Source organism: Heterodontus francisci, chromosome 5, assembly GCF_036365525.1.
Source record: "Heterodontus francisci isolate sHetFra1 chromosome 5, sHetFra1.hap1, whole genome shotgun sequence".
NCBI lineage: Eukaryota > Metazoa > Chordata > Chondrichthyes > Heterodontiformes > Heterodontidae > Heterodontus > Heterodontus francisci.
This window is the reverse complement of record NC_090375.1, coordinates 54810874-54837170: the sequence shown is the minus strand read 5'-3', so window position 1 is coordinate 54837170 and position 26297 is coordinate 54810874. Positions and strand designations below refer to the sequence as shown.

At 44.4% G+C, this 26297-nt stretch overlaps 1 protein-coding gene across 3 annotated transcripts in view; it reads left to right on the top strand.

Annotated features, from left to right (window-relative positions):
* The window catches only part of scap (SREBF chaperone), a 306453-nt gene that overhangs the window by 244826 nt on the left and 35330 nt on the right, over positions 1 to 26297 (top strand). For all 3 annotated transcript variants that reach the window (XM_068031444.1, XM_068031446.1, XM_068031447.1), the window contains 4 exons: positions 2066 to 2269; positions 5709 to 5910; positions 21733 to 21848; positions 22779 to 23340. In XM_068031444.1, coding sequence (XP_067887545.1) covers positions 2066 to 2269; positions 5709 to 5910; positions 21733 to 21848; positions 22779 to 23340 — 1084 coding nt within the window. The remainder of the gene's footprint in view (positions 1 to 2065; positions 2270 to 5708; positions 5911 to 21732; positions 21849 to 22778; positions 23341 to 26297) is intronic.

The following is a 26297-nucleotide window of genomic DNA, read 5'->3' as shown; positions in this document are numbered from 1 at the left end:
GTCAGAGCTTCCCTCCCTCCAATGAAATTACTGTTGCGCATGCTTTATGCTCTGCAGGATAGGCATGTACTGATAACACCGCCAATGAATCACTTAGTACCCACCTCAGCTGTAGGAGTCAGGATGATGTAACTGCCCCTATCTCATGATGGTTCAATGCTGCTCTCAGAGAAAACATGAATGATGTGAGGGTGCTGGAAAAAGAAGCACATTTCTTTTGGACTATGAACGTAAAGTAGGCCATTTAGCCCAGCTGTTCCCTGCTAGTGGTTATGCTACTCCTGCGCCTTCCCATACGCGCCCATTTTATCCTGCCTACTACTATCAGCATCACCTTCCATTTCTTTCACTCTTACCTACCTTTGCCTTAAAGCAACACTGAGGATGGAGAATGGTGTGGCTGCACTCCCACCTCACCAGTTGTGTACGCAGCAAGAGCATTCATATTTGTGCTACCACTGGACACGGCATGAGGTGGCTGTGTGTCCATGTGCACTGCTCTTTTGGATGCAGGAACAGGTGGCTGTGTGTCTATGTGCACTGCTCGGATGGGTGCAGGAACAGGTGGCTGTGTGTCCATGTGCACTGCTCGGATGGGTGCAGGAACGGGTGGCTGTGTGTCCATGTGCACTGCTCGGATGGGTGCAGGAGCAGGTGGCTGTGTGTCCATGTGCACTGCTCTGATGGGTGCAGAAACAGGTGACTGTGTAACTGAACAGCAAGGAGAGGGTACCGCAGGTGGGGGAAGTGGAGCTTTGAACAGGCAGGCATATGTTTAGGAAGTTCAGGAAGGCTATTAAGGGACTACACGGGATACATGAGATGAGATAAGAAATACAGAATGCACTCCATTGAAACGTTACAAAAACGAAAGTGACCGTTTAGATGGAAGGTTGTTCGCTGGACTGCAGCACATGTACTGCCTGCACACAGCAACTTACAACAGTGACTGGAGCACATGCAGTGCCCCAGACAATGGAAATGTTTTCAGAGCAACTTACCTTGGAACAATCTCCTCTGTCTAATAAAAATGAAGCAAATCTCCAAAACGACTAAATAATTGAGATAAAATGCGAGAAAATGCCCGACGAAACCTCTCCTCCTTCCACTTTCAAAAACTCGTGCCGAAGCTTTGACGCATGCATGAATATCCGGTGGCGTTGCATGAAGCGCATGCACAGAGGCCAACCTGGCGCGTTGCCCGAGGAAGACGACGTAACGCGATGATGTCACCAGCGCATGCGCAAACGGGTCCTGGCAAGCCGGAACGCAGCGCATGCGCAGAGAGCAGGAGACCGTATGCACATGTGCGCACCGTGGCGCAGCCTGATGACGTCGGCGCTGGCCAGCGTTGTCAGGAATCACTTTGATATATTTAAGCAACCCAATTCATCAAACGCTAAATACTTTAATTGCAACTGTGATTGAGCCAGATAGTTGTTGGAATTTTTCACAATGATTTAGTCCTCACTTTGTTAGCATCAGTGATCAAGCTTTTGATTTGCTTCTGTTCTTCTCCAGCTGCCTGTGTTCTTTATGTAGGACTCAGTCGATTTACCTAATGTTGTAGCTCCTAAATAACTAATGGAATGTAAAAGTAAGAAACAGAACATTTAGCTAAATGTATTTAGTTATTTTTTTTTTGTTAGTATACTTCATTTGATTGGTAGTCCAGCAGAGTCTGTTTTGTGCATTACCTCACAGGAAGTCTCAATAATTAAAGGAATTCTTAAGCATCAGACATATAAAGTGATATCTAACTGTTATTACAAATGTTTATGTGTGAGTATATGTATATGTGTTTTTTAAGCTGAGATTGGCTTTTATGGAATGATGCAATCCACATTTCTTAGACCTGTAAAACCCAAGCTTGGTATCACCTACTCAGCAGCACTTGATTTACCACATCTTTATATTTGTTTTCTTAGTTGGCAGAATCTTGAACAATGAGTTTTGTCCTTACTTCAGATACTCCAATGAAATGTTAAAGTTTATAGCTAAGGTCTAAAGCTACCTGCCACTGTTGGCACAGAGCTCATTTTAATTGATATTTATTTGTTTGCAGATATGTTAGCATTCTTCCCATCATTCCAGTCTCCTTCCATCTAAGTCTGCAAGATGCTCTGGATGCACGACACCCTCAAGATGCAAAGCGATACCATTCCACATTCTCAACAGATTATGGAGAGTCAAAAAACATCGATGCAAACTGGGGAAGGGAACAGACCTTCTCTAAACCACAAGTTCCTTTAGATATCACTCTCTACAAGTAAGATCTTAGGGACCTAAATAAGGAAGAATGTGTAAAATTAAAGCTGATTGGCTAAAGTGTGTTCCTTTTCTGTGGATTAAGGCCATCACATTGAATACATATAATTCTAGGATTGTCTTTGTGCACAGCTTAGTGGCACATGGTGGTTGTGTTTCATGGGTTTCAACAGATGCTGGTTTTATTGCATTGAAAGTCCATACAAGCTTGAGCTATCTGCTTGAAGCCAGACACATTACTGGCTGTGATGACAAAACATGGATGATACTGCATCCTGCATGTTGCAATCGCCAAAAGGTTTCTGCATCATGTTATGGAGCAGTAACAGAATTGTTGCCAGTGCATGAAATTGTGCAGTCATATAGCACAGAAGGGTGCCATTCAGCCTATAGTGCCAGCTAATGGAGCTAATTAATCCCACTCCACAATGCTTTTTTACCTGTAGCCCTGTTAACTTTTTCCTTTCAAATATTTATCCAGTTTTCTTTTGAACATTGAGTCTGCTTCCACCACCCTTTCAGGCAGCACATTCCAGGTCATCATAACTCGCTATGTAAAACATATTTTTCCTCGTGACACCTGGTTCTTTTGCCAATCATCTTAAATCTGAGTCCTCTGCTTACTGACCCTCGACCATTGAAAATAGTTTCTCCTTATTTACTCTGTCAAAACCATTAATAATTTTTAACACTGCTATCAAATCTCCTCTTAACTTTCTCTGCTCTAAGGAGGACAACTCCACCTTCTCCAGTCTCTCCACAAAAAAACTGCAGCCCCTCATCCCTGGTACCATTCTAACAAATCTCTTTTGCACCTTCACCAAGATCTTGACATCTTTTTAAAGTATGGTACTCAGAATTGAATGCAGTCCTTTAGCTAAGGCCTAACCAGTATTTTTTAAAAGTTTAGTAACTTCCTTGCTTTTGTACTCTTGTCCTCTATTAATAAAGCCAAAGATCCCATATTCTTTTTCAACAGCCTTCTCACCAGGGTCCTACCACCTTCAAAGATTTGTGTATGTTCACCCTCAGGTCTTTCTGTTGTGCATCCCTTTTAAAATTAATGCGAACTGATCACCTGCATTCTAGGGTCTTAAAAGAAGTGGCTGCAGAGATAGTGGATGCATTGGTTGTAATCTTCTGAAATTCCCTAGATTCTGAAAAGGTCCCAGCAGATTGGAAAACCATCTATTCAAAATAGGAGGGAGACAGAAAGCAAGAAACAATAGTCCAAACTCTGCTGGCATCCATTATTAAGGAAGTAGTAATTGTTTTATGATTTGCTAAACGTACTATCAAGCAGAATCAACATGATTCTATGGAAGAGAAATTGTGTTTGACAAACTTATTAGAGTTTTTTGAGGATGTAATGAGCAGGGTGGATAAAGGGGAACCAATAGAGTAGTGTATTTGAATTTCCAAAAGGCCTTCGATAATATGCCTCATAAAAGGCTACTGCACAAGATAAGAGCCCATGGTATTAGGGGTAATATATTAGCAGAGATAGAGGATTGGCTAACTGACAGGAAAAAGACAGTCGGGATAAGTGGGTCATTTTCAGGTTGGCAAACTGTAACCAGTGGGCTGCCACAGGGATCATTGCTGGGGCCTCAGATATTTACAGTTTTTCTCATGGCTTGGATGAAGGGAGAACTGTATTGTAGCCAAATTTGCTGACGATACAAAAATAAGTGGTAAAGCAAGCTGTGAGAAGGACACAAAAGAGTCTGCAAAGGGATATAGATAGGTTAAGCGAGTGGGCAGAAAATGTGAGATTATCCACTTTGGTAGGAAGAATAGGAAAGCAAAATATTATTTAAATAGAGGGAAACTACAGTAGGCTGTGATGCAGAGGGATCTGGGTGTCCTCATACATAAAAGACAATAAGTGAGTAAGAAGGCCAGCAAGTAAGTAGGAAGGCAAATGGAATGTTGGCCTTTATTGTAAGGCGAATGGACTATAAACGTAGGTACGTTTGCTACAACTGTACAGGGTTTTGGTGAGGCCATCCTAGGGCTGAATTTTCTTCCAGCAGCAGGCAAAAAAAGGCGGCCCGCACATACAGGCTGCGCACCGTCATGCTGCCGCGATCTTCCTCGTTGTGGCCCAGGATACTGAGCCAGTTGGGCCGCCCCCACCCCGCCAAATCACTTGGAGGAGGCGGGCTCTCTGATGCTGGAAATGGTGTCAGCTGCCTGTGTGCAGGCGCTGGCACCATTTTTAAAGGTCAGCCAGCACTGCCAGGTCATTTAAATTTTTAAAGGGCTAACCTCCCCCCCAACATTTACTGCTGAAAAATCTATCGCCCCTCCCCCCCCCGCCCCAAACACAATTAAATGAAATATGTGCCCTCTCATCACCCCCCCCCCCCCCCCCCCCCAAACCCAAAAACACTTACTTCAACACTTGACCTTCCCCACCCCTAAACTGATCAAAGTGCAGAGGTCACCCCTTCCCACCCTGCCTTTCCCTGGATGGGTCAGAAGATTGTGGCCGAAGGTCAGATCACTGTGTATTGTATTTCGGATTTATTCATTTCATTAATTTAAATATGTTAATCCAGTACTATTGTCCAGTGGCGGGGGTGGTCGCTACAGAGCCAATTAATTTTGTCCTGTATTATCGTCTTCAAAAGTTTCCCACCATTGGCATTTGGCTGCCTCTTTTCTAGTTGCTAGGTTTATCCCTCTCCCCTTTTTAAAACGGTGGTGGGACATTTACAATCCTCCAGACCTCTGGCACCACCCCCATATTAAAGGACAATTGGAAGATTGTAGCCGGCGCATCCACAATTTCACCCTTACTTCCTTCAGTAACCTGGAATATTGTTATAGTTATTATGGTTTGCATGATCTTTTACTCTGAGTGGAATTCTTAGCTTTGCCCCGTTTGTGTTTTGTTAATGTTCACAAGATATGTTTGAAGAGTATCCTTTATCCATTTGGTGGTGTCCTTTTGAAATACAATCATACATATCCTGCTTTCATGGTGTCTTTGTGAGGAATGTAGTGCCAAATTGGGCTCCTTACACTTTGAGCGATGCAGGTTGGAGGTCAAAGTTGTGATATGTTGATTGGTCCTGATTTCTGCCAGTTAAGCTTGGAGACAGCAAGGAAGGGGTCTGCATACTGGTGTTCGTCTTGGTTGGGGCCAATTCTTCTTGTGGCTCGTGATGGATGTTTCTGCAGAGGGATTAGTTTGTATTCAAAAATAGGCCTCAGACTGCCTAGCATTTTCCTAGCTGCAGGCAGAGGTCAAGCATCACATATTCTGATCAGAAGATTTCCAAATTCAGTATTGTTTTTTATTTGTCATATGATTGCTATTGACCAAGCAGATTACTAGAAAACAACATTGCCCATTGAAATTATTATTACTATTGGCAATGAAATTATGTTTTGTTTTTAATTAAAATATTTTTTCCACTTCTCTCATGCAGAGTTGGAGCTCTCGGACTGGCATCAGGAGTCCTCCTCGTAATTCTGCTCTTCTGCTTGTATAAGGTGTTCTGTCCAAAAACCTATGGGCAGGGCGGTGTCTCTCATGGGAGAAGGCGGCGTGGGGACTTACCCTGTGATGACTATGGTTACTCACCCCCCATCAGTGAAACCTTACCACTGATTTTGAAGGGACACTTAATGGTAGGTGAATCTTTGGAAACTTGCATATTGTGGTCTTGCTCACAGCCCAATATTTGCAATATTTTCTTTAAATGAGAAAGCATGACTTAAAAAAACAGCAGTCATTTCACTTCAGAGTACCTCATTGTATGTGAAGCACATTGATACATTTGTGAGAATTGTGATAAGATGCTCTTCTTTCTTTGGCCTCCTTATCTCGAAAGACGATGGATAAGCGCCTGGAGGTGGTCAGTGGTTTGTGAAGCTGTGCCTGGAGTGGCTATAAAGGCCAATTCTAGAGTGATGGGCTCTTCCACAGGTGCTGCAGAGAAATTTGTTTGTCGGGGCTGTTACACAGTTGGCTCTACCCTTGCGCCTCTGTCTTTTTTCCTGCCAACTACTAAGTCTCTTCGACTCGCCACACTTTAACCCCGTCTTTATGGCTGCCCACCAGCTCTGGCGAATGCTGGCAACTGACTCCCACGACTTGTGATCATTGTCACAGGATTTCATGTCATGTTTGCAGACGTCTTTAAAGCAGAGACATGGACGGCCAGTGGGTCTGATACCAGTGGCGAGCTCGCTGTGCAATGTGTCTTTGGGGATCCTGCCATCTTCCATGCGGCTCACATGGCCAAGCCATCTCAAGCGCCGCTGACTCAGTAGTGTGTATAAGCTGGGGATGTTGGTCGCCTCGAGGACTTCTGCGTTGGAGATACGGTCCTGCCACCTGATGCCAAGTATTCTCCGGAGGCAGTGAAGATGGAATGAATTAAGACGTCGCTCTTGGCTGACATACGTTGTCCAAGCCTCGCTGCCATAGAGCAATGTACTGAGGACACAGGCCTGATACACTCGGACCTTTGTGTTCCGTGTCAGTGCGCCATTTTCCCACACTCTCTTGGCTGGTCTGGACATAGCAGTGGAAGCCTTTCCCATGCGCTTGTTGATTTCTGCATCTAGAGACAGGTTACTGGTGATAGTTGAGCCTAGGTAGGTGAACTCTTGAACCACTTCCAGAGCGTGGTCGCCAGTATTGATGGATGGAGCATTTCTGACGTCCTGCCCCATGATGTTTGTTTTCTTGAGGCTGATGGTTAGGCCAAATTCATTGCAGGCAGCCGCAAACCTGTCGATGAGACTCTGCAGGCACTCTTCAGTGTGAGATGTTAAAGCAGCATCGTCAGCAAAGAGGAATTCCCTGATGAGGACTTTCCATACTTTGGACTTCGCTCTTAGACGGGCAAGGTTGAACAACCTGCCCCCTGATCTTGTGTGGAGGAAAATTCCTTCTTCAGAGGACTTGAACGCATGTGAAAGCAGCAGGGAGAAGAAAATCCCAAAAAGTGTGGGTGCGAGAACACAGCCCTGTTTCACGCCACTCAGGATAGGAAAGGGGTCTGATGAGGAACCACCATGTTGAATTGTGCCTTTCATATTGTCATGGAATGAGGTGATGATACTTAGTAGCTTTGGTGGGCATCCAATCTTTTCTAGTAGTCTGAAGAGACCACGTCTGCTGACGAGGTCAAAGGCTTTGGTGAGATCAATGAAAGCAATGTAGAGGGGCATCTGTTGTTCACGGCGTTTCTCCTGTATCTGATGAAGGGAGAACAGCATGTCAACTGTCGATCTCTCTGCACGAAGGCCACACTGTGCCTCAGGGTAGACGCGCTCGGCCAGCTTCTGGAGCCTGTTTAGAGTGACTCGAGCAAAGACTTTCCCCACTATGCTGAGCAGGGAGATTCCACGGTAGTTGTTGCAGTCACCGCGGTCACCTTTGTTTTTATAGAGGGTGATGATATTGGCATCGCGCATGTCCTGGGATACTGCTCCCTCATCCCAGCACAGGCATAGCAGTTCATGGAGTGCTGAGAGCAGGCTTGGCACTCTTGATTATTTCAGGGGTAATGCTGTCCTTCCCAGGGGATTTTCTGCTGGTTAGAGAATCAATGGCATCACTGAGTTCCGATTTGGTTGGCTGTATGTCCAGCTCATCCATGAGTGGTAGAGGCTAGGCTGCATTGAGGGCAGTCTCAGTGACAACATTCTCCCTGGAGTACAGTTCTAGGTAGTGCTCAACCCAGCGGTCCATTTGTTTGCGTTGGTCAGTGATTATGTCCCCTGATTTAGATTTGAGGGGGGCGATCTTCTTGATGGTTGACCCAAGAGCTCTCTTAATGCCATCGTACATTCCTCTGATGTTTCCGGTGTCTGAAGCCAGCTGAATATGACTGCATAGGTGTTGCCAGTAGTCGTTTGCGCAGCGCCTGGCTGTTCTTTGTGCAGTGCTTCTGGCTGCTTTAAGTGCTGCGGATGTTAAATCGCTGGGGGCTTTCTTGTAGTTCAACAGTGCAATGCGCTTAGCGGCTATGACAGGTTCCAGCTCTTCATTATGAGATTGAAACCAGTCTGCATTTCTCTTCGCACTTTTGCCGTAGGTGGTCAAAGCTGACTCATAGATGGCGTCTCTGATGTGGGCCCACTTGGTCTCAGCATCCCCTGTGGGAGTGTTTTGAAGGGCTGTTACAAGTGAATTTAGAAATTTTTTAACAGCTCTGGGTGAGAAATTCTGCTCGTGTTGATGCGCGGGTGGCCCTTCTGCTGGGAATGATGCAACTTCTTTGGTCTGAGTCTAACCTTGCTGCACACCAGGGAGTGGTCGGTGTCGCAGTCCGCACTGTGGAAGCTGCGTGTGATTTGAACACTGTTTGTGAGAATTGTGATAAGATGCTATATACATGTAAATGTACCCATCTCTTTGTTGGCTGAATTGCCCATATTTATAATGTTGATCTGGCTCACCTGATAATATGCTACACTGGATAACCAGCATTGTGGTGATAAAAAGCTACTGTACATTTTTGTTTTGTTGTTTAGATGATTCTGATGCATTGGCTCAGCAAACAGCCCAAATTAACTGGTTTATTCAGTATAATTGTAACATTGTCCTAAGCTACTAAGTCTGTATTTAACCAAATAAAAACAAGAAATGCTGGAACCACTCAGCAGGTCTGGCAGCATCTGTGGAAAGTGAAGCAGAGTTAACGTTTCGGGTCAGTGACCCTTCTTCCGAACTGGTTCCGAATTTCAGATTTCCAGCATCCGCAGTATTTTGCTTTTTTACTGTATTTAACCAAGATGTGTGTCAAGTTTAGTTTATGTTTAGTTTAGAGATACAGCACTGAAACAGGCCCTTCAGCCCACCGCGTCTGTGCCGACCATCAACCGCCCATTTATACTAATCCTATATCCTTACCACATCCCCACCTGTCCCTATATTTCCCTACCTATACCTGCAAGTCTTTGGCATGTGGGAGGAAACCGGAGCACCCGGAGGAAACCCACGCAGACACAGGGAGAACGTGCAAACTCCACACAGGCAGTACCCAGAATTGAACCCGGGTCTCTGGAGCTGTGAGGCTGCGGTGCTAACCACTGTGCCGCCCACTTGAAAGTTATTTAAAATTTCTGCCCTGTAGTTGGACTGAGAGGGCAAACATGAAATTTTCTCTGAGGTTCCATCAGTGCCACCCTATGCTCAATTACTGAAATGGATTCGAGTAACTGGCCCTTTAGTTTCTTTCTTCCTACCCTTGAGGCATCTCCCTCTGCTGAGATTGGAACTCAACCTGTGGGAGAGGGGCACTTACAGCTTAGCTTAAATCCTATATGTGGCTCAAGACTTTGCAACTACCAGCATGTTGCTTCTATCCCCATACTGCAACAAACATTTTTTGGAATATAGTGCCATATTTAAAACATAAAAAATAGGAGCAGGAGGAGGCCATTCGATCCTTCAAGCCTTCTCCACCATTCATTATGATCATGGCTGATCATCCAACTCAGTAACCTGTTCCCGCTTTCCCCCCATACCCGTTGATCCCTTACACCCCAAGAGCAAAATCTGACTCCTTCTTGAAAACATACAACGTTTTGGTCTCAACTGCTTTCTGTGGTAGTGAATTCCAAAGGCTCACCACTCTCTGAGTGAAGAAATTTCTCCTCACTTCAGTCCTGAAAGGTTTATCCCGTATCCTTAGACTTACCTTCAGGAGCAGAGAGCAGTCAGACCTGTGTGGAAATGCTCAGAACCGGGAGCGGATAAATCCAACGCAAAGCTCGGGGCCTTCACTTACCTTCAGGAGCGGCGAGCAGTCGGACATGTGTGGAAAGGCCGAGAACCGGGCGCGGATAAATCCAGCGCGAGGCACGGGGCCTTCACTTACCTTCAGGAGCCGAGAGCAGTCGGACATGTGTGGAAAGGCCGAGAACCGGGCGCGAATAAATCCAGCTCGGGGCCTTCACTTACCTTCAGGAGCCGAGAGCAGTCGGACCTCTTCAGACACGCCAGAGTTTTGAAAAAAAACGAAAAAAGCCAACAGTGACGTCACAGGAAAACTGCAAGGTGATTGGTTGGTGAGTTGCTGCTGTGAGGGAATAACTCTAAATAGCTGGGTAAGTAACCAAAGTAAAGGGAAAAGTTTACAGTTTTTTTAACATAATGGGTAGATTTTCTAGGGAATCAAGGTCCCTAGAGTGTATAATCTAATTGTTGGGTAATTTAAGGGGATAAATTAGGAGTAAGTCATGGCAGGGCAGCTCCACAATGTGGAGTGCTCTTCCATTGCAATCTGGGATGTCAGGGACACTTCCATTGTCCAGGGCGATCACGTGTGCAGGAAGTTTCTCCAGCTGCAGCTGCTCGAAATCTGCGTTTCGGATCTGAAGCGGTGGCTGGAGACACTGTGGAGCATCCGCGAGGTTGAGATCATCGTGGATAGCACGTACAGGGATGTGGTCACACTGCAGGTAAAGACTACTCAGGAATGGGTGACCGCCAGGCAGAGTAGAAGAAGTAGGCAGGTAGTGCAGGGGTCCATCTCCCTTTCTAACAGATATTCCACTTTGGATACTGTTGGGGGAGATAGCTTCTCAGGGGATGCAGCAAGAGACAGGTCTGTGGCACCAAGGGTGGCTCAGCTGCACAGGAGGAGAGGAAAAGGGGTGGAAAGGCTATAGTGATAGGGGATTCTATCGTAAGGGGTACAGATAGGCATTTCTGTGGCCATAAACGTACAATTCTGCTGCTGCTGATGGCCCACAGTGCCTCATGGATGCCCAGTTTTGCACTCCGAGATCTGTTCGAAATCTATCCCATTTAGCATGGAGATAGTGCCACACAACACGATGGACGGTATCCTCAATGTGAAGGTGGGACTTGGTCCCCACAAGGACTGTGCGGTGGTCACTCCTATCAATACTGTCATCGATAGAAGCATCTGCGGCAGGCAGATTGGTGAGGACGAGGTCAAGTATGTTTTTCCCTCGTGTTGGTTCCCCCACCACCTGCCGCAGATCCAGTCTAGCAGCTATTTCCTTTAGGACTCGGCCAGCTCAGTCAGTCGTGGTACTACCGAGCCACTCTTGGTGATGGACATTGAAGTCCCCCACCCAGAGTACATTTTGTGCCCTTGCCACCCTCAATGCTTCCTCCAAGTGGTGTTCAACATGGAGGAGTACTGAGTCATCAGCTGAGGGAGGGCGGTAAGTGGTAATCAGTAGGAGGTTACCTTGCCCATGTTTGACCTGATGCCATGAGACTTCATGGGGTCCGGAATCGATGTTGAGGTCTCCCAGGGCAATTCCCTCCCTACTGTATACCACTGTGCCACCACCTCTGCTGGATCTGTCCTGCCGGTGGGACAGGACATACCCGGGGATGGTGATGGCAGTGTCTGGGACATTGTCTGTAAGGTATGATTCCGTGAGTATGACTATGTCAGGCTGTTGCTTGACTAGTCTGTGGGACAGCTCTCCCAACTTTGGCACAAGCCCCCAGATGTTAGTAAGGAGGACTTTGCAGGGTCAACAGTACTGGGTTTGCCGTTGTCATTTCCGGTGCTTAGGTTGATGCCGGGTGGTCCATCCGGTTTCATTCCTTTTTATTGACTTTGTAGCGGTTAGGTACAACAGAGTGGCTTGCTAGGCCATTTCAGAGGGCATGTAAGAGTTAACCACATGTCTGTGGGTCTGGAGTCACATGTAGGCCAGACCAGGTAAGGACAGCAGATTTCCTTCCCTAAAGGACATTAGTGAACCAGATGGGTTTTTACAACAATCGACAATGTTTTCATGGCCATCATTAGACTAGCTTTTAATTCCAGATTTATTAAATAAATTCAAATTCCACCTTCTGCTGTGATGGGATTCGAACCCATGTCCCCAGAAAATTACCCTGGGTCTCTGGGCTACTAGTCCAGTGATAATACCACTATGCAACCGCCTACCCCATAAAGCTCTGCAGTCCTGCCACATCCAGCCGTGAATGGTGGTGGACAATCAAACAACTAACTGGAGGAGGTGGCTCCACAAATATTCCCATCCTCAATGATGGGGGAGCCCAGGACATAAGTGCGAAAAATAAGGCTGAAGCATTTGCAACAATCTTCAGCCAGAAGTGCCGAGTTGATGATCCATCTCAGCCTCCTCCTGAAGTCCACAGCATCACAGATGCCAGACTTCCGCCAATTCGATTCACTCCGCGTGATATCAAGAAACGACTGAAGGCACTGGATACTGCAAAAGCTATGGGCCCTGACAATATTCCGGCAATAGTACTGAAGACCTGTGCTCCAGAACTTGCCGCGCACCTAGCCAAGCAGGTCCAGTACAGCTACAACACTGGCACCTACCCTGCAATGTGGAAAATTGCCCAGGTATGTCTTGTACACAAAAAGCAGGACAAGTCCAACCTGGCCAATTACCGCCCCATCAGCCTACTCTCAATCATCAGTAAAGTGATGGAAGGTGTCATCAACAGTGCCATCAAGCGGCACTTGCTTAGCAATAACCTGCTCAGTGACGCTCAGTTTGGGTTCTGCCAGGGCCACTCAGCTCCTGACCTCATTACAGCCTTGGTTCAAACATGGACAAAAGAGCTGAACTCGAGAGGTGAGGTGAGCGTGACAGCCCTTGACATCAAGGCAGCATTTGACCGAGTATGGCATCAAGGAGCCCGAGCAAAACTGAGGTCAATGGGAATCAGGGGGGAAACCCTCCACTGGCTGGAGTCATACTTAGCACAAAGGAAGATGGTTGTGGTTGTTGGAGGTCAATCATCTCAGCTCCAGGACATCAGTGCAGGAGTTCCTCAGGGTAGTGTCCTAGGCCCAACCATCTTCAGCTGCTTCATCAATGACCTTCCTTCAATCATAAGGTCAGAAGTGGGGATGTTCGCTGATGATTGCACAATGTTCAACACCATTCGTGACACCTCAGATACTGAAGCAGTCCGTGTAGAAATGCAGCAAGACGTGGACAATATCCAGCCTTGGGCTGATAAGTGGCAAGTAACATTCGCGCCACACAAGTGCCAGGCAATGGCCGTCTCCAACAAGAGAGAATCTAACCATTTCCCCTTGACATTCAACGGCATGACCATCACTGAATCCCCCACTATCAACATCCTATGAGCTACCATTGACCAGAAACTGAAGTGGAGTAGCCATATAGATACCATGGTTTCAAGAGCAGGTCAGAGGCTAGGAATCCTGCGGCGAGTAACTCATTTCCTGACTCCCCAAAGCCTGTCCACCATCTACAAGGTACAAGTCAGGAGTGTGATGGAATACTCTCCACTTGCCTGGATGGGTGCAGCTCCAACAACACTCAAGAAGCTCGACACCATCCAGGACAAAGCAGCCCGCTTGATTGGCACCCCATTCACAAACATTAACTCCCTGCACCACCGACACACAGTGGCAGCAGTGTGTGCCATCTACAAGATGCACTGCAGCAACACACCAAGGCTCCTTAGACGGCTCCTTAGACAGCACCTTCCAAACCCGCGACCTCTACCAACGAGAAGGACAAGGGCAGCAAATACATGGGAACACCACCACCTGCAAGTTCCCCTCCAAGTCACACACCATCCTGACTTGGAACTATATCGCCGTTCCTTCACTGTCACTGGGTCAGAATCCTCGAACTCCCTTCCTAACAGCACTGTGGGTGTACCTTCCCCACATGGACTGCAGCGGTTCAAGAAGGCAGCTCACCACCATTTTCTCAAGGGCAATTAGGGATGGACAATAAATGCTGGCCTGGCTAGTGACGCCCACATCCCATGAATGAATGAAAAAAAACGATACTCCAGGATGGTATGTTTCCTCCCTGTTGCTAGGGTCAACGATGTCACGGAGCAGCTGCAGGACATTCTGAAGCGGGAGGGTGAACAGTCAGAGGTCATGGTACACATTGGTACCAATGACATAAGTAGAAAGAGGGATGAGGTCCTGCGACAAGAATTTAGGGAGCTAGGTAGCAGATTAAAAAGCAGGACCTCAAAGGTTATAATCTCTGGATTGCTCCCGGTGCCACGTGCAACTGAGTACAGGAATAGGAGGATGGAGCAGATGAATCTGCGGCTGAGGAGATGGTGCAGGAAGGAGGACTTTAGTTTCCTGGATCACTGACACTGTTTCTGGCGAAGGTGGGACCTGTACAAGTTGGACGGATTGCACCTGAACTGGAACAGGACCAACATCCTTGCTGGGAGGTTTGCTAGTGCTGTTGGTTTGGGGGGGGGGGGCGGGGTTTAAACTAATTTGGCAGGGGGAGATACAGTAAGGGGTGATGCACAGTCAAATATAGAAGAGAAATAATGTCAGTCTGGAAGGCAGAGCAAATATAGACCTCTTAAGGCAGAAGTGAAAAATGCAAAGCTGGATTGCATCTATTTTAATGCGAGGAGTCTTACTAGTAAAGCAGATGAATTGAGGGCATTGATTAGCACATGGGATGATGATTTAATTGCTATTACAGAGATATGGTTGAGGGAGGGGCAGGACTGGCAGCTCAATATTCCCGGGTATAGAATCTCCCGGCGTGACAGGAGGGGATAAAAGAGGAGGTGGTATTGCACTGTTGATCAGGGAGTCAATTACTGCAGTAAGGAGGGATGATATCTCAAAAGGTTCCTCAAATGAGACCATATGGGAAGAGCTTAAAAACAAAAAGGGGGCAATCACTTGACTGAGAGTGTACTACAGGCCTCCAAAACAGTCAGGGAGAGATAGAGGAGCAGATATGTAGGCAAATCTCAGAGAGGTGTAAAAATAATAGGGTAATAATAGTAAGGGATTTCAACTTCCCCAATATCAACTGGGATAGTCTTAGTGCAAAAGGCTTAAAGGGGGCGGAATTCTTAAAAATGCATACAGGAGAGCCAGTATGTAGAAGGTTCTACAAGAGAGGGGGCAGTACTGGACCTAATCCTAGGGAATGAAGCTGGACAAGTGGTAGAAGTGTCAGTGGGGGAGCATTTCGGGGATCGTGATCATAGCTCTAAGATTTAAGGTAGTTATGGAAAAGGACAAAGACGGACCGGAAATAAATTGAATTGGTGAAGGGTAGGACCAGCAAGTCCAGGGAACCCAGGATGTCAAGGGATATAGAGGATTGGATTAGGAAAAAAAAGGATGCTTATGGCAGATTCGGAGCACGGAAAACAGCGGAGGCACTAGAGGAGTATAGAAAGCGGGTACTTAAAAAAAGTAATTAGGAGAGCTAAAAGGGGACATGAAAAAACACTGGCGGGCAAGATAAAGGAAAACCCTAAGGCTTTTTATAAGTATATTAAGGGCCAGAGGATAAGCAGGGAAAGAGTAGGGCCCATGAGGGACCAAAGTGGCAATCTGTGTGTAGAGCCGGAGGATATAGGTGAGGTTTTAAATGGTTACTTTTCAAAAGTGTTCACTATGGAAAAGGACGATATAGGTGTAGAGATCAGGGAGGGGGATTGAGATATACTTGAACATATTAGTATTGAAAGGGAGGAAGTATTAGCTGTTTTAGCAGGCTTAAAAGTGGATAAATTCCCAGGCCCAGATGAGATGTATCCCAGGCTGTTATGTGAGGCAAGGGAGGAGATAGCAGGGGCTCTGACACAAATTTTCAAATCCTCTCTGGCCACAGGAGAGGTACCAGAGGATTGGAGGACAGTGAATGTGGTGCCATTATTCAAGAAGGGTAGCAAGGATAAACCAGGCAATTACAGGCCAGTGAGTCTAACATCAGTGGTATGAAACTATTGAAAAAAATTCTGAGGGACAGGATTAATCTCCACTTGGAGAGGCAGGGATTAATCAAGGATAGTCAGCATGGCTTTGTCAGGGGGAGATCATGTCTAACTACTTTGATTGAATTTTTCAAGGAGGTGACTAGATGTGTAGATGAGAGTAAAGCAGTTGATGTAGTCTACATGGACTTCCGTAAGGCTTTTGATAAGATCCCGCATGAGAGAGTGGTCAAGAAGGTAAGAGCCCATGGGATCCAGGGTAATTTGGAAAATTGGATCCAAAATTGGCTTAGTGCCAGGAGGCAAAGGGTGATGGTCGAGGGTTGTTTCTGCGAGTGGAAGCCTGTGACCATTGGTGTACCACAGGGATCGATGCTGGGACCCTTGCTGTTTGTAGCATGCATTAATGATTTAGACGTAAATATAGGAGGTATGATCAGTAAGTTCGCAGATGACACGAAAATTGATGGTGTCGTCAATAGTAAGGAGGAAAGCCTTAGATTACAGGACGATATAGATGGGCTGGTAAGATGGGTGGAGCAGTGGCAAATGGAATTTAATCCTGAGAAGTGAGAGGTGATGCATTTTGGGAGGACGAACAAGGCAAGGGAATATACAAAGGATGGTAGAACACTAGGAAGTACAGAAGTTCAGAGGGACCTTGGTGTACTTGTCCATAGATCACTGAAGGCAGCAGCACAGGTGGATAAGGTGGTTAGGAAGGCATAATGGGATACTTGCCTTTATTAGCCGAGGCATAGAATATAAGAGCAGGGAGGTTATGATGGAGCTGTAGAAACGCTTGTTAGGCCACAGCTGGAGTACTGTGTACAGTTCAGGGCATTACACTATAGAAAGGCTGTGATTGCACTGGAGAGGGTGCAGAGGAGATTCACCAGGATGTTGCCTGGGTTGGAGCATTTCAGCTATGAAAAGAGACTGAAAAGGCTAGAGTTGTTTTCCTTCGAGCAGAGAAGGCTGAGGGGGGACATGATTGAGGTCTACAAAATTATGAGGGGCATTGATAGATTAGATCGGAAGAAACTTTTTCCCTTAGTGGAGGTGTCAATAACCAGGGGGCATAGATTTAAGGTGAGAGGCAGGAGGTTCTCAGGGGATTTAAGGAAAAATATTTTCACTCAGAGGGTGGTTGGAATCTGGAACGCACGGCCTGAAGAGGTGGTAGAGGCAAGAACTATCACAACATGTAAGAAGTATTTAGATGAGCACTTGACACACCTTAGCATACAAGGCTATCGGCCAAGTGCTGGAAAATGGGATTAGAATAGGTAGGTGCTTGATGGCCGGCACAGACACGATGGGCCGAAAGGCCTGTTTCTGTACTTTATGACCCCTGGTTCCGGACTCCCCCACCATAGGGAACATCCTTCCTGCATCTACCCTGTCAAGTCCTGTTAGAATTTTATAGGTTTCTATGAGATCCCCCCTCACTCTTCTGAACTCCAGCGAATATAATCCTAACCAACTCGATCTCTCCTCATTCGTCCATCCCGCCATCCCAGGAATTAGTCTGGTAAACTTTCGCTACACTCCCTCGATAGCAAGAACATCCTTCCTCAGATAAGGAGACCAAAACTGCATACAATATTCCAGGTGTGGCCTCACCAAGACCCTGTATAATTACAGCAAGACATCCCTGCTCCTGTACTCGAATCCTCTCTCTATGAAGGCCAACATACCATTTGCCTTTTTTCCGCCTGTTGCACCTGCATGCTTACCTTCAGCGACTGGTGTACGAGAACACCCAGGACTCGTTGCCTGTTCCCCTCTCTCAGTTTATAGCCGTTCAGATAATCATCTGCCGCCTTGTTTTTGCTACCAAAGTGGATAACCTCACATTTATCCACATTATACTGCATCTGCCATGCACTTGCCCACTCACTTAACTTGTCCAAATCACCCTGAAGCCTCTCTGCATCCTCCTAACAACTCACCCTCCCACCCAATTTTGTGTCATCTGCAAATTTTGACATATTACATTTAGTTCCCTCATCTAAATCATTAACATATATTGTGAATAGCTGGGGTCCTAGCACCGATCCCTGCAGTACCGCACTTGTCGCTAGCTGCCGTTCGGAAAAAGACCCGTTTCTTCATTCTCTTTGTTTCCTGTTCGCCAACCAATTTTCTATCCATCGCAATACACTACCCCCAATCTCATGCGCTTTAATTTTACATGCTAATCTCTTACGTGGGACTTTGTCGAAAGCCTTTTGAAAGTCCAAATAAACCACATCCACTGGCTCCCCCTCATCAACTCTACTAGTTACATCCTCAAAGAATTCTAGTAGATTTGTCAAGCATGATTTACCTTTCATAAATCCATGCTGACTCTTTCTGATTTTAAGTTCTCCAAGTGCTCTGCTATAAAATCCTTGATAATGGACTCTAGAATTTTCCCCACCACTGACGTCAGGCTGACTGATCAAGAATTCGCTGTTTTCTCTCTACCTCCCTTTTTAAATAAAAACAAGAAATGCTGGAACCACTCAGCAGGTCTGGCAGCATCTGTGGAAAGAGAAGCAGAGTTAACGTTTCGGGTCAGTGACCCTTCAGTTCCAAAGAAGGGTCACTGACCCGAAACGTTAACTCTGCTTCTATTTCCACAGATGTTGCCAGACCTCCTGAGTGGTTCCAGCATTTCTTGTTTTTTTTTTAGATTTCCAGCATCCGCAGTATTTTGCTTCTCTTTTTAAATAGTGGGGTTACATTAGCTACCCTCCAATCTGTTGGAACTGTTCCAGAGTCAATAGAATCTTGTAAGATGACCACCAATATATCCACTATTTCTAGGGCAGCCATAAAGACTGGGCTAAAATGTGGCGAGTCGAAGAGACTTAGTAGTTGGCAGGAAAAAAGACAGAGGCGCAAGGGGAGAGCCAACTGTGCAACAGCCCCGACAAACAAATTTCTCTGCAGCACCTGTGGAAGAGCCTGTCACTCTAGAATTGGCCTTTATAGCCACTCCAGGCGCTGCTTCACAAACCACTGACCACCTCCAGGCGCGTATCCATTGTCTCTCGAGATAAGGAGGCCCAAAAGAAAGAACTTCCTGAAGTACTCTGGGATGTATATTATCAGGCCCTGAGGATTTATCGGCCTTCAATCCCATCAATTTCCCCAACACCATTTCTCTATTAATACTGGTTTCCTTCAGTTCCTCCCTCTAACTAAACCCTGTGTTCCCCAACATTTCTGGTATGATATTTGTGTCCTGTGTGAAGACAGAACCAAAGTATGCATTTAGTTGGTGAGCCATTTCTTTGTTCCCCATAATAAAATACCTTGTTTCTGACTCTATGGGATCTACATTTGTCTTCACCTACCTGTAAAAACTTTTACAGTCAGTTTTTATGTTCCCCACAAGCTTGCTCTCGTACTCTATTTTCCCCTTCTTAATCAATCCCTTGGCCCTCCTTTGCTGAATTCTAAACTGCTCCCAATCCTCAGGTCTGTTGTTTATTCTGGCGAATTTATATGCCTCTTCCTTGGATCTAATGCTATCTCTAATTTCCCTTCTAATCCTTGGTTTGTCTACCTTTCCCGTTTTACTTTTGTGCCAGACAGGAATAAACAATTGTTGCAGTTCATCCATGCACTATTTGAATGTTTGCCATTGCCTATCCACTGTCATCCCTTTAAGTAACGTTTCCCAATCTATCATAGCCAACTCGCGCTTCATACCTTCGTAGTTTCCTTTATTAACATTCAGGACCCTAGTCTCAGAATCAACTACGTCACTCTCCATCTTGATGAAGAATTCTATCATACTATGGTCGCTCATCCCCAAGGGGTCTCGCACAACTAGATTGTCAATTATTCCCCTCTAATTACACAATACCCAGTCTTGGATGGCCTGTTCTCTAGTTGGTTCCTCAACATATTAGTCCAGAAAACCATCCCGTATGCACTCCATGAATTCCTCCTCTACGGTATTGTGACTAATTTGATTTGCCTAATCTATATGCAGATTAAATTCACTCATAATTACAGATGTTCCTTTATCGCATACATCTCTAATTTCCTGTTTAATGCCATTCCCAACATCACCACTACAGTTTGGGGGTCTATATACAACCCCTTTTTTGCGCATTAGTGTTTCTCAGCTCTACCCATACAGATTTCATATCGTCAGAGCTAATCTCCTTCCTCACTATTGCGTTAATTTCCTCTTTAACCAGCAATGCAACTCCACCGCCTTTTGCTTTTTGTCTGTCCTTCCTAAATACTAAATACCCCTGGATGTTCATTTCCCATCCCTGGTCACCCTGCAGCCATGTCTCCGTAATCCCGACTATATCATACCCGTTTATATCTATTTGTGCGATTAATGCATCCACTTTATTGCAAATGCTCCACACGTTAAGGCACAAAGCCTTCAGGCTTGTCTTTTTAACATTACTTGTCGCCTTCCCACTATTTTTCACTGTGGCCCTGTTTGATTCTGGCCCTTGATTTCGATGCCTATCACTTTTTTCTTATTCCCTTTACTGTCTTTTGTTCTTGTCTTTGATTCCCCCTCCTCTGACTCCTTGCAAAGGTTCCCATCCCCCTGCCATTTTAGTTTCAACCCTCCCCAACCACTCTAGCAAATACTCCCCCTAAAACATAATACACGAATTGCTCCAAAAGCAGCCTCTTATCATTTATACTTCCTTCCTGTGCATGGTGCACATATACATCAGATCAAATGTTGTGATCAACAGTGATAATGCGTCTGCGTCATCCTTGCTATTATTTTTTATTTGTTTCGAATTCTCTTAAGGGCACATTTATTGCCCAGCCCTGAAAAAGCAATTAATTTCTGTATATTACTTTGCCAAGTCACTTAAGAGGGCATTAAGAGTCAATCATGTAATGTGTTCTTGTGTAGGCCAGACTAAGCAGAGGTAGAAAATTTGCTTCTCTGGATGACAATGATGAACCATTTGGGTTTTTATAACAATCTGGCAAATTTCATGGCCAATTTTCATATTCCAGTGCACACAAATGACCAGGTTTTTCGAATTCAGTTTCTCAACTTGTTATGGTGGCATTTGATTTCATGACTTCTGAGTTGCCAGATTAGTACCCTAACCGCAACACTGAGTATGCTCAGCCAAAGCCACTGGAATTATTTTAAACAATTTCTATATAAATAAATCAGCCCTTTGGGCAGGTGGGAACTTTAAATAGTGACACTTCAACCCATTGACCTAATTTCATGTGTTCAGTTTCTCAGGTTTTAGTTTCTGTTACTACAATTATAATGGCACAGTCTTAATGACTGTCATTACAATTTTAGAACTGGCTATTAAACTGAAGTAAAAGCAGAAAATGCTGGAAATGCTCAGCACGTCAGGCAGAATCTGTGGTGAAATAAACAGAGTTGATGTTTCAGGTCGATGACCTTTCTGGTTTTGATGAAAAGTCATCGACCTGAAGTGTTAACTCTGTTTCTCTCTCCACAGATGCTGCTTAACTTGCTGAGTATTTCCAGCAGTTTCTGTTTCTATTTCAGATTTCCAGTATCTGCTGTATTTTGCTTTTGTTTTAAGTTGATATCTGCTAAAGAGCCTTTAAAGAAGAGAACCATTCTTGCCTAATACTACATCGAGTCAGCAATGCACATTCCACTGTAGTCTGATGTGCTATTTATTGCAATTTATTTATTCCAGTGTTGGTGCAACAAAGACTGAAGTATGAAAAAATCTTGGTGCACATATTAATATAGAATTTTCTTCAATACATTTTTTTCCTAGGATATTGAATGCTTGGCCAGTGATGGGATGTTGTTGATTAGCTGCTGCTTGTCTGGACAGATCAGAGTGTGGGACGCACAGACTGGTGATTGTCTGACTGTCATACCTAACCCAGGGTAAAAAATTCATTTATTCCAGTAGTTTATTTCATCTCTGGAACAATATCCTTCAATTTTTCTTCTGAATTTTCTTGTATTCAGGCAGTCCTGTGCTCTGTGTTCTGTAACAGCTAAACTAGGTACAAGATAATATAATTTTTTTTGTTAGATTTAGTCCAACCAAATTTCTTAGTGTGGTGAAGAGTTCAAATGCAAGAGGAAACAAGTTAAAAATCAGGAAGTTCGTAATAGGGTGAGATGAAGAGGGCTGGGAGGAGGCTCCTGTGGACCATTAACACCGGCATGGAACATTTGGGCTGAATGGTTTGTCTCTGTACGATACATTCTATGTAATGCCCAAATGAGCACGTTTTCTGTGATGATCGCTTGACATTTGTAGGAGTTGCTTGATTTTTCTTTTCTCAGACCTGTGGTGCTGAGATCAGTTGTTGGGCCTAAACTACTCCTGCAACTACAAACTGATAACTCAGAAGATCTGGAATTGCACCTGGTCAATATGGTTCCTTAAGTCACACACTGTCTTTACCAGTTGAGACTGTGCAAGAGCTGTAACAACTGTTTTTATAATTGTAATGTTTTTCATGTGTTGCAGTATTGAGGGTGAAGGCAATACTTTGACCTGCCGTTAGACACTCCTTCCAACTTTTTATGAGAGTTCAACAGACTAGAATAATAAAAGTTATAGCAATTTAAAAAAAAATAATTCATGGACAATATGACCTGCCACAAAATACAGATTAAAATGTTTAATGACTGAATTATGTTTACATCTCATGATTTTGAAATAAAGACATGAAAATTATTGAAGTATTCTGTATGCAAACTTTACATTCTACGTAGCCAGCTTCTTCAGACTTTGGAATTCTGAAATGCAGGCGTATTAGAAAATACTTTACAGTTTACTTTATCTTTTCCATCCATTTTTAGGCAATGGAGGGATAGCAGCAGTTACTATGAACGGCAGGAGAGCTGGGAGTATATATCAGATCCAGAGAATGGAGCAGATGACTTATACGAGAATGGGCACAACTTCCAGAGGAGACTGACCCCGACCCAACCCATTCTGTTCACCGATCAGCCAGACTTATCCGGTTTAATAGACACCAACTTTGCAGAGCAAATTAAAGAGGAGGATACGGTTCCCAGAAAGCGGATTACTTCCAGAACTTTGCAAGACACCGGCTATGACTTTGGTAGAGCATATGATAAAGCATATGAGGATCACAAAATGCTGAATGTACAGAACTTCAGGAATTACCCATCTCCCCCAGCACTTTTGAGGTGTTCTCAAACATCAGTGAATCTCAAGTCACCTGGCTGGGATGGTGGCTGCAACCATAGGAGACGGAGTTTAGGAGATGAGCCATTTCCTGTGTTTGAGAAGACCTCCCCCATTCCTATGTGGGGTGGAGACTGCGAAAGCTCTGTATGGAGTCTTGGCATACAGGGTAACCTGATTGTAGCCGGAAGAAGCAGTGGACGACTTGAGGTAAAAACTGTATTCTCAACTTTTTCAGAATTTTCACTTCAACTCATAAGTACTTTTGGAAGTTCTTAAAACAAGTATTAAAAATGTAAACAGAGAAAATACTAACAGTCCATCAAAACTCTTCTCTCTGGTATATTACTAACTGTCTGATCACAACACATAAACCAAGGTAGAATCCCAATGTCCCATCATCTATCCAGAAAGGACTATAGCTCACCCCTCCCAGTCTGAATACAGCATGTAGCTGTTTCTTAAATGATTCCAAAGATTTTGGCTGCACTATCCTGTCTGAAAATCCATCAATAAGTTCCTGTGTGAACAGGAACTCCCTCACATCAGCCTGATCTTTGCCTTTTGCCAGTTTGAACATGCTCCTTCCACTCCTTGGTTGTTTTTGTCTCTTTGCTAATCTGGTGGATTATACAGACCTTTTAATTTTTCTTAATTTCTATTTTGTCTCCAGCCCTGAAGTTATTTTGGCATATTTTGAAGTAATAAGACCAATTTCCCTTGTCGGTACCATATAGAATTATTTTAATCAGATCACAGAATCACAGTATTGTTACAGCACAGAAAGAGGCCATTTGGCTCATAGTGTCAGCACCGGCTCTCCAGTGAGTGAGCAATTCACTTAGTTTCATTCCCCTGCCTTCTCTCCTTAACCTGCATATTCTTCCTTTTCAGATAACTATCTAATTCCCTTTTGAATTCCTCGATTGAACCTGCTTCCACCACACTCTCCGGCAGTACATTCCAGATCCTAACCACTCGCTGCGTGAAAAGGCTTTTTCTCATGTCGACATTGCTTCTTTTGCCAATTACCTTCAATTTGTGCTGTCTCGTTCTTGATCCTTTCATGATCATCTCTGTCTAGACCCCTCATGGTTTTGCATACCTCTATCAAATCTTTTCTCAGCCTTCTCTTCTCCAAGGAAAACAGTCCCCGCTTCTCCAATCTATCTTCGTAAATGAAGTTCCTTATCCCTGGAACCATTCTCCTGAATCTTTTCTGCACTCTCGCCAATGCCTTCATATCTTTCCTTAAATGCAGCGCCCAGAATTAGATGCAGTATTCCAGTTGAGGTCAAACCAGTGTTTTGTACAAGTTTAAAATAACCTCCTTGCTCTTGTACTCTGTGCTATTATTAATAAAGCCTAGGCTATGCTTTATTAACTGCTCTCTCAACCTGTCCTGCCACTTTTTTAATGACTTATGCACATGTACATCTAGGTCCTTCTGCTCCTGCACACCCTTTAGAGTTGTACCCTTTATTTTATATTGATTGTTATTCCCAGAACTATTTTAATGGCCTCAGGCTATAGTACGAGTACAAATATTGACAGTGCTCACAATTTTATACGTTTGCACCTGAATATTAACCAACTGAGAACAGAAATAATGTTGAAATGTGACCCCACCAAGTACATAACACTAATTGAACGATTGGAAGTAGCATTAACAATCTATTGTTTTATTTTTCCTTGTTCAGTTTTAATAACTAAAATAAATAACTATTAAAAGAGAGAAAGCCTATGTTAGTGTGTATAGGTGAGCATTTTGACACGGGTCTGTTAGGGAAGTGCAATTATATTGTTAGGCGTTGGAGTTCGCCAGTGAGATACTTCATTACAAAACTGTGCTTCCACTATCTGGTACAATGTATTGAGTTTGATTTTGGCAGTGTAGTCAATACTAATAACTGTGGTACTAACAGTACCAAACTCAGGCATAGAACAAGTTTAATGCTGTGAAGCAATATCTGGTTTGTATGTATTGTTTTGCTTTGAAATAGCATTGAGTACAGCTGACACCATATTCAAATCTTACAATTGAGGTGTCTTGTACCCTGGCAGCTAACATGCTTTTTTTAAATTCTTCCTTGGGATGCGAGCATCACTAGCAATCTGGCTATCCCTAATTGCTCTTGCTGAGTGGCTTGCTAGGCGATTTCAGAGGGCAGTTAAGAGTCAACCATATTGGTCCAGGTCTGGAATCACATGTAGGCCAGACCGGGTAAGGATGACAGATTTCCTCCCCTGAAGAACATTAGTGACAACAATACAGTACTTTCATGATCATCATTACGGAGATCAGCATTTTATTCCAGATTTATTAACTAACTAAATTTTAAATGCCCGCTAGCTGATTTGAATTTGTTTCCTGGGAGCATTAGTCTGGGCCTCTGCATTGCCAGTCAAGTAACATTGAAAGAGGTGGCTGCAGAGATTGTGGATGTTTTGGTGGTCATCTTCCAAAATTCTATAGATTCTGGAATGGTTGCTACAGATTGGAAGGTAGCAAATTGCTACAGATTAGAAGGTAGCAAACCACTATTTAAGAAAAGAGGGAGAGAGAAAACGGGGAACTACAGACCTGTTAGTCTGACACCAGTAATAGAGAAATGTTGGAATCTATTATAAAGGATGTGATAACTGGACAGTTAGAAAATAATGGTAAGACTGGGCGGAGTCGACATGATTTATGAAAGGGAAATGATGTTTGACAAAGCTATTGGGAGTTTTTTGGGGATGTAACTAGCAGAATAGATAAGGGGAACCATGGATGTGATGTATTTGGATTTTCAGAAGGCTTTCGATAAGGTCCTACACAAGAGGTTAGTAAGCAAAATGAGAACACATGGGTTTGGGGTTAATATATGGATTGAGAATTGGTTAACAGACAGAAAGCAAGAGTGTAGAAATAAATGGGTCATTCTCAGGTTGGCAGGCTATGACTAGTGAGGTACTGCAAAAATCAGTGCTTGTACTGGAGGGTCTAGAACCAGGGGACACAGACTGAGAACAAGAGGTAGGCCTTTTAGGACTAAGATGAGGAGGAATTTCTTTACTCAGAGGGTGGTGAATCTTTGGAATTCTCCACCCCAGAGGGCGCTGGAGGCTCAGTCATTGAGTATATTCAAGACAGAAATCAATAGATTTCTAGATTTTTTTTTTTG